The sequence below is a fragment of the Aristolochia californica genome, unplaced genomic scaffold (assembly GCF_029961685.1).
Source record: "Aristolochia californica isolate CCGP_79_NKW_82.1479 unplaced genomic scaffold, dmAriCali1.0.hap1 SCAF_3, whole genome shotgun sequence".
Taxonomy (NCBI): Eukaryota; Viridiplantae; Streptophyta; class Magnoliopsida; order Piperales; family Aristolochiaceae; genus Aristolochia; species Aristolochia californica.
In genome coordinates, this window is record NW_027181992.1 from 14286403 (window position 1) to 14294841 (window position 8439).

At 39.5% G+C, this 8439-nt stretch overlaps 2 protein-coding genes across 2 annotated transcripts; both read left to right on the plus strand.

The window, feature by feature from the left end:
* The first annotated feature begins 3205 nt into the window (after positions 1 to 3205).
* Positions 3206 to 3667, plus strand: LOC137959382 (chemocyanin-like). The gene is made up of 2 exons (XM_068806778.1): positions 3206 to 3368; positions 3465 to 3667. Exons 1-2 carry the CDS (start codon positions 3206 to 3208, stop codon positions 3665 to 3667), a joined length of 366 nt encoding a protein of 121 aa, XP_068662879.1.
* A 2364-nt stretch (positions 3668 to 6031) lies between these two features.
* On the plus strand, positions 6032 to 6672 carry LOC137958363 (chemocyanin-like). The gene is made up of 2 exons (XM_068805334.1): positions 6032 to 6248; positions 6345 to 6672. Exons 1-2 carry the CDS (start codon positions 6086 to 6088, stop codon positions 6545 to 6547), a joined length of 366 nt encoding a protein of 121 aa, XP_068661435.1. The 5' UTR covers positions 6032 to 6085; the 3' UTR covers positions 6548 to 6672.
* The last annotated feature ends 1767 nt before the right edge of the window (positions 6673 to 8439 follow it).

Genomic DNA, 8439 nt, shown 5'->3' on the forward strand with positions numbered 1-8439 from the left:
AACTCTTTCTCCATGGGGAGGCAGATGTTGTGGACTCAATAGCAGACCGAGTCACTCAAAGAAGGAGACAATAACTCCCCAAGTTCATTAGTTATATTTATATTGCTTTAAATATGATTTTTCATTAATTATGTAATGAGTATGGTCGTGGGGCAAAATTGTCATTTTTAGCCCTAAAACACTTATGACGTCAAATCCTATTTAAGGGGTAAAAAATAGAGAAAAGGCAAGCATTGATTATTAGGTTAAACAAGTTTGGAGCTCTCCTTGATGAATTCTAGGCTATGGAGATCTCCCTTGATGATCTCTAGGTCTAGATTTCCTCAAAATCTGCATATCCACTCATATCATTCTTGATCTATTCTTCATTGATTCATACCGAGCAAGGGAAGGAGATTTTCTGTCCCTTTTCCAAGTTCAAAGAGAGGCCGCAGCCTCCTCACCATCACTAGCAGTAAGGCTTCTCCCTCTCTTACCGAGCCGGAATTGAGATATCTCACCCCCTCCATTATGAGCAGCATCAAGCAGGCTTCTTTCCAGCATTGAGTCCAACAAGAAGTTAGGAAGGAGCTCCTCAACGTAGGCCAAGGGCTATCCAAGTTAGGGCTACAATCCTAACACGAGCAATAGCAAGAAGAGGGGTGAAACCCTCTTTTCCGTGGTCAAGAAAAGGTAACACCCTCCCTCTACAATTCACGTTCATTATATAAGGTTCCTTGACCTCTACCGAGCACCATATTACCCTCATCAAAGAGGGTGTTTACCTCTTGATCAAGATCAGTCCGAGAAGGGTTTTTTTTCCTAACCATACCAAGTCCAGCAACTCACAGACAGTGCTGGAGTCTCAAGTACCACGCCGTGTTACTCAATGCATGACTAGGGACCATAACATATTAAGTTGTTGTTCAGTCTTGAAGATGTAAAGATTGCATATGTTGTTTGGTTTTGAAGGAGCTGCCTTAGTTGATTCAAACAAGATATGTTATTTCTCATGATTTTGTTTCTAACATCTGGATATATCATGCTGCTCATCAAAGTGGTTAATGTTACATGACTGGTATTTGCTTCGATAAGATTATCCCTTGATCCTGAAACCAGAAAAAAGAGATGAAGTTGTTGTGATCCTCTATTGTTGACTCAATGAATTCCAGAATGCTTTGCATGTATATTGACATGGCTCAGATTAGTGTTTGCTGCTATTAAATTGCATCTTCTGGCCTTGAATTATTTCTCTTTTACAAAGTCTTGCTGCTTGTATTGAAACAACAAACAATAGCCTTGAAACATTGTTGTTGTTTACTGCAATATTGTTTCTTCCCTGCGTTTTTTAATAACTCCATTTTAACTTTAACAACAGCATGAATTTGATGTTTCAAAAAGCCTCTTACCTTGATGATTTTAATTAGTACTCTTGGAGCATCACAAACCCCTTGACGTCAACGGGAACATAAACTTTGCTGCAATAGCATCTCTAGACTCTTTGATGAAGTCAAGATGTTGAACAAAATATGGAATTGTCTCTCAAGAACGTGACCAGGAGCTTCAGTCTGAAATCTATAAAAAAAAATTGTTTCAATATCTCCTGTGATTAGCATATCTAAGACATGTTTTTCAAAGAAAGGAGAAGCTGACTCTACTAAGAGAATATTGCTAGAAGAAGCCTGCTGCTGCTGTTAGTCAGGACGTCTTCCAACACGTTGCTATTATTCTGGAAGGTTTCCAGCATGATGATGTCTCTTTAGGGAAGTTTTCTTTTTAGTACATGTTGAAAGAGGTGTTGTCATTGCCAAAATTTCCAATAATGACCAAATCTTCTGGTTGTTGTTGTTACACTTTAACCACTAAACTTTGATTATTGTTGTAAAAACTTGTAATGACAAATTGCTATCTTGTAGCAAAAAAATTATTTCTAGTGGCAAATTTTTATTTTCAACACTAAAATATCTTGCAAATGGACTTGCATAGATAATAGAAGCAGAGAGCAAGGGGCTGAGTCAACTTGGTCTTAGTTGAGCAGAGTCAAGACCAAGTTGACCTGACTCGCTGGGTTAACCCAAGCCAAACATAATCAGTCTGGTCGCCCGCTCACTGGGTTAACCCAGCAGATTAATCAGATTGAGTCGGCAAAGTCTGGTGTCGTCATTTCCGAAAATAGCAATGGAGCTGACGCTCGAAAAATAACAAGCAACAAGAACTGAGCTGGCACTAGGGAAATAACAAGCTCGAAATGTGTGAATCACACATATTACTCGGTAGGCAGCTATAACCAAATAACAATCAGTTGATTCATATGAAATCTTTCAAAATAGAGCAATGCTATCCGAGTGATTGTAAAGCAGAAACTAGAGAAAAATGACTAGCATAGAGTCGTGATCTTTTCAAATAGAAGAATATCAAATATTTTTATAAACAACTTGATATCTTCCCCAAACAGAGCAAAAATATTCTCGACAATTAGAGTAAAAATTGAATGAACCAGAAGATCAATTATGAAGATCCGAAGATACTAGAAGATCCATCATTAGCATGAACTAGAAGATCCGAAGATACCAGAAGATCAATCCCAAGCCCATGGCTTGCCGATGATGTATCAATTGACATGGTGTAAGACTCATCAGGTACTGATGTGGCATGATGACATGGTACCACATTATCGGTCAAAGCTTCCATGTCACTTTGATTGTCCACATGTATAGTTGACCGATCAAAGTTGGGTATTTGTGTAAATAAGTTAAAAAGTTGGTTATTTGACTTATTATATTAAAAAAATTGAGTAATATATTAAAATTCCCTAGATTTAAGGTTAGTATCTTGGTCGTTAAAAAATTCTGTTGGGTCTGAAACGGAGGCGAATGGGGGTGATTGACCACATTTGGTCCTATTTTAGAAGCAAGGATATTTGGCATTCTATTTGTTGTTTCTACACATCCCAAGTGAGACGCATAAGCAATTTGTCTCGTAATGGGTTCTCAAGTTTGGCCATCAGCCAGCCAAGCAAAAATTATGGTGTTCACACTCCCATTTGTAGAAGGTTAGCTGTCCAGACCCTCTGGGCATGGCTTGCCAGCTAAACTTTTGCTTGAAAATTAATGGCTTACTTTAAAATCACGTCTTTCCGTTTGAAATTGTTAAACGACTTCCTACAAAAACACAGTTTTCTCTTCTACTGCTTAAAACAGATACAGGCACTATACAAGACGAAGAGATGGCTCTAACGAGAGCAATATTCGTTGTGTTGCTGCTTTGCCATACGTTTGAGTATGAGATTGCTCATGCCAAGCTTTGGATCGTTGGCGACGAAGCTGGTTGGGATTACAACGTCTCTCCGTGGCCTCTCAACAAGGACATCAAGCCCAAGGATCAGCTCCGTATGCATACTTTTGTTCTCTAGCTCTTTCAAGTTTCATCTGTTTATGGATTAATTTTGATTTTTTCCCATAACGAGTTATATTTGGTTCTGCCAGTATTCCAGTACGATCCCAGAGACCATGATGTTACGGTAGTTCCCGAAGCATATTACGAAGCTTGCAAGATAGAAAGAAATCAGTCGGCAATCTTTTACAGAACTGGGAATGATACTATCACTCTGGCTTCGGGTGGGAACTTTTTCATTAGCAGTATTTTGGACGATTGCCAGAATGGCATCCAAATGGCTGTCTACACGTGAAACAATATGCCATTCAAAACCTTATTATCTTGATTTGTCAACTTTTTCTGGTTTCTTTTTTTGAGAGAAAAGAGATAATGTCCCTTCTTTGCACGATTTTCCTATGCTAAATAAAGAGAATAATTTGCGTGACGAATAATTATCTATATTCTGTGCTATATATATTAAGACTAGTTCGGCAAGGAGGAGGAAGAAATGGTGGCATGCATTCTCCATAAAAATTAATTATCTCTCCTCTGTGATATATATTAAGACCATTTCTTCATGCTATATCAAATGTTATTTCTATCTTTTAAAAGGTATAGTGTGGATGTGCTTCTTGTCGATCGACTTGTCTGGGTCTTTCTCTACTTTTTAGTTATTCATTGGGCATGCATGACATTGTAGTACAGGAAATATGGAGGTAGACCAATAAAACTAGAAGTGGCATCAAACTGATCCGCTTTGCGAATAGCTTAAGCTCGCTCAAATTTGTCTTGGTTCAGTTCAATTCTAAAATATTTTGAATCGAGTTCGAACAACGGTTCGTGCTCGTTTAAGTAATTGAGCTGAACTCGAGTGAGCTGCGGTGAGGTTCGCGATCTTGCGAGACGGCTTGGTTACGAAATAAATCCCCTTTCGCCATTTGAGACTCGACAACAACAGGAGGGGAGCTTCTTTTTCACTTTCAATTTTGATTTTGAACTCTTTCGAAATCAAAACTCTCAGTCTTAGAAACTCTCTTTTGAAACTTTCGAGAGCAAAATCGGTGATGCATGCAACCCTTAAGATGATGATCGCCGATTTTTGTCCTCGATAGACCTCTTTCTACCCTATCCCTCAACAGGCTGTAACCGACTTCTTCTGTTCACGATGGAAGAAATTTGAAGAAGTCCATCAATAAACAAACATGACATCAAAAAAAAAAAATGTGCAATTCAGCATTGAATATTTTCTTATCGAAAACAGAAATTAGGCAATTTCAACACAAAAAAAGTGATACCATACTACCATATTCCCTTGTATTTTCCGAATAAAAAAAAAAATTCCATAGAACTAACCTCTGACAGTGGAGAGGACAAAGGTGGAGCAAAGAGCACAGAACAACAAAAAAGCCAAGAAGCACCAAAGGAGCCTGTTCCCTGAAAGAACATGCCCTCACTCCCGTCTCTTCCGATCCTTCATGCTTCCCTCTTCCTCCCCTGAAATCAATCACTACAACCCCCACTTCCACCTCAACAAACTCATTCATCCAAAGAAAACAAAAAACCAGTGGTGAATTCCAAGTTTCGGTGATGCGATGTTCCCTCATCTTATAAGCGAAAGAGTCGATGAAGCCACTTTGGACAAGGTTTAATGGTATAGCGGTAAACCGTGCTTTTAAGGGGAATTTTATATAGTCAAGCAAATAAGCTGGCCCCTTAAAAGCTGCCAGCATAGCGGACGTTTGAGTTTGGCACTCGTGTTACATTTTTTACTTGTTATCTGACAGATTAGTTTGGGTTAAGTTATAGAAACCTCATGTCCAGATGAGCTTCTCCATATTTGGGTCTTACCTTCGGTTTTGTAGCCCTACCTAGTGCTTAGCATATTAGAAGGGGCCTACCTAGCCCTACCTAGTGCTTGCAAAAGGACTTGCAATGATATTTTTGCCACAAAATGTTTTTGGATGAAGAACTTTTTTTGACATATTTTTTTCAAAGAACACTTTTTTTTTCAAAGAACAATATTTTTTTTGTAATTTGTTGTTCGTTGCCTGTTCTTTAGCATTTCTTCAAGTTATATCATATGTTACTTCTATCTTTTAGAAAGTATAGTGTGGATATGGTTCTTGGCGGTTGGCTTCTCCGTGTCTTTCTCTACTTGGCTGTGTTTTCAGTTATTCATTGGGCATGCCTGACATGATAGTACAGGAAATATGGAGGTGGACCGGTAAAACACCTGTGAGTTTTTTAGGCACCCGGGACCAAAAACATAATTGGACCATGAAAAAGTACAAGTTGAGTTGGGTCTGCTCGGTTTTCATAGATTTAATGTTAGTATCTCGGCAGTAAAGAAATCCTGCTGGGTCTGAAACGGAGGCGAGTGGGCGGGATTGATCACATTTGGTCCTATTTTAGAAGCACGGAAATTTGCCATTTCTATTTGTTGTTTCTACACATCCAAAGTGAGACGCAGAAGCAATTTGTCTCGTAATGGGTTCTCAAGTTTGGCCACCAGCCAGCCAAGCAAAAATTATGGTGTTCCCACTCCCATTTGGAGAAGGTTAGCTGTCCAGACCCTCTTGGCATGGCTTGCCAGCTAAACTTTTGCTTGAAAATTAATGGCTTACTTTAAAATCACGTCTTTCCGTTTGAAATTGTTAAACGACTTCCTACAAAAACACAGTTTTCTCTTCTACTGCTTAAAACAGATACAGGCACTATACAAGACGAAGAGATGGCTCTAACGAGAGCAATATTCGTTGTGTTGCTGCTTTGCCTTACGTTTGAGTATGAGATTGCTCATGCCAAGCTTTGGATCGTTGGCGACGAAGCTGGTTGGGATTACAACGTCTCTCCGTGGCCTCTCAACAAGGACATCAAGCCCAAGGATCAGCTCCGTATGCATACTTTTGTTCTCTAGCTCTTTCAAGTTTCATCTGTTTATGGATTAATTTTGATTTTTTCCCATAACGAGTTATATTTGGTTCTGCCAGTATTCCAGTACGATCCCAGAGACCATGATGTTGCGGTAGTTCCCGAAGCATATTACGAAGCTTGCAAGATAGAAAGAAATCAGTCGGCAATCTTTTACAGAACTGGGAATGATACTATCACTCTGGCTTCGGGTGGGAACTTTTTCATTAGCAGTATGTTGGACGATTGCCAGAATGGCATCCAAATGGCTGTCTACACGTGAAACAATATGCCATTCAAAACCTTATTATCTTGATTTTTCAACTTTATCTGGTTTCCTTTTCTGAGAGAAAAGAAATAATGTCCCTTCTTTGCATGGTTTTCCTATGCTAAATAAAGAGAATAATTTGCGTGATGAATAAATTATCTATATTTTGTGCTATATATATTAAGACCAGTTCGGCAAGGAGGAGGAAGAAACAGTGGCATACATTCTCCATAAAAATTAATTTTCTCTCCCTCACTTTTTCCTGTGTTAGTGATGTTAACCAATGTTGTTTCCCGCCTGAGAAAAATAAGAGGAGGATTTCCTCTAATTTATCCTCCGAGAGATTATAAGATATTTGTCTAAATTATGTAAATCAAAGAGTGTAATTGATTGAATTTGGAATACGAAGAGTTTTATTTTGAACATTGTTGAAATGAGCTGTAAATTATGTCATTTATTACCGTAATTATAGGAAACGATTTGTTCCTGATTCTAAGATCTAAAATGGATCTTAATAAGGTTGTAAATGTATTATAAAAAGCTTCCACGAGGAGAAGAATACATATCATTCGAAAATTCTTTGAAGGATCTGTTTTACATGGTATCAGAGTAGTCTATTTCTCTTCTCCTTCTTGTCGCCGAAGATCAAAACTAAGTACTCTTGTAGTCGCCCATGTCGCCGAAGGAGGTAGCCAAAAAATTAATGGCCGAAGGAAGTTACAGAACTCTGTTTTCTGCAACTCAGTAGCCCGGCGGTCTCAGAGCCAAAATCTCATCGCAGACGACCGAACCAACAACCTGTTATCACCACCAATCACTGCTGTCGCCGAAGGAAGCCGAAGAACCTTTTTTTGTTCTATGACTCAGTGGCCCGACGGTTTCCGTTCTGTCCCATAGCCAAAAAATGCCGCTGACAATCGCCGCTGAAGTATGCCGTCACATCGTCATCATCGTCAAAGAAGCTCTGTCATTATCGAAGACGTCCTATCATCGCTGAAGAAGTTTTGTTCGTTGTCGTAACACTGAGCCACCGCCACCCTAAAATCCGGCGGGACTCCCGAAAGCTGATGAACCGCTGCCGAATCATCCTTCTTCCTTCCAACCACAGTGCCGCCGCCGAACCACCAGTGTCGTCGATGGAGAAGACGAAGGTGATCCTCCGTTTAATCTTTTTTGTTAACTTAGGAACACTGTTCCTTTATTTTCTTACGACCGAACCGTACCGACGGGTCAAGCCAGCGGATCCGGACCATACTGAACAGAATCGGCCATATTCCAAAACCGGACCAGAACTTGACCAGACCGAACTGGACTACCAAACCGAACTTCCAGATCGGACCAGAAAAAAAAATCTGAATCAACCCAGAGACAGGCAATGGGGAGCTATCGTCCAATCTCTGGAAAAACTAACAACCGGGTATGCACTCACTGCGGAGAAAAAGGCCATTGTAATAGCATTGTTACGAGAGTATTGGTTATCTAGAGTAGTGGGACTTCTCAAAAAAACCTTCGAAAAAGATTGTTTGGGAAAAGGTGCTGCCTACGGCAAATGTTGCCCATCCAGGTATTATCGGTAAAGCATCAGTATTCTATGCATATTCTAAGAATAGAACTTGGATTATTGATGCAAGTGCATCTGATCACATGACGAGGGATTCTAGTTAGTTATAATTTGTCCTTCCTTCTCCTCAATCTGTTATTTCCATCGCCAATGGTAGTACCTCTCCTAGTATTGGGGAAGGATCAGTTATCTTGTCGAATAATCTTACATTAGATATTGTCCTTGTTGTTCCATCTCTTGAATACAATTTGTTGTCTGTTAGCCAAATTACTTCAACTCTTACTTGTACTGTAACTTTCTGGCCCTCATTTTGTGCCTTTCAAGACATTCTAACCCGGAAGATTCT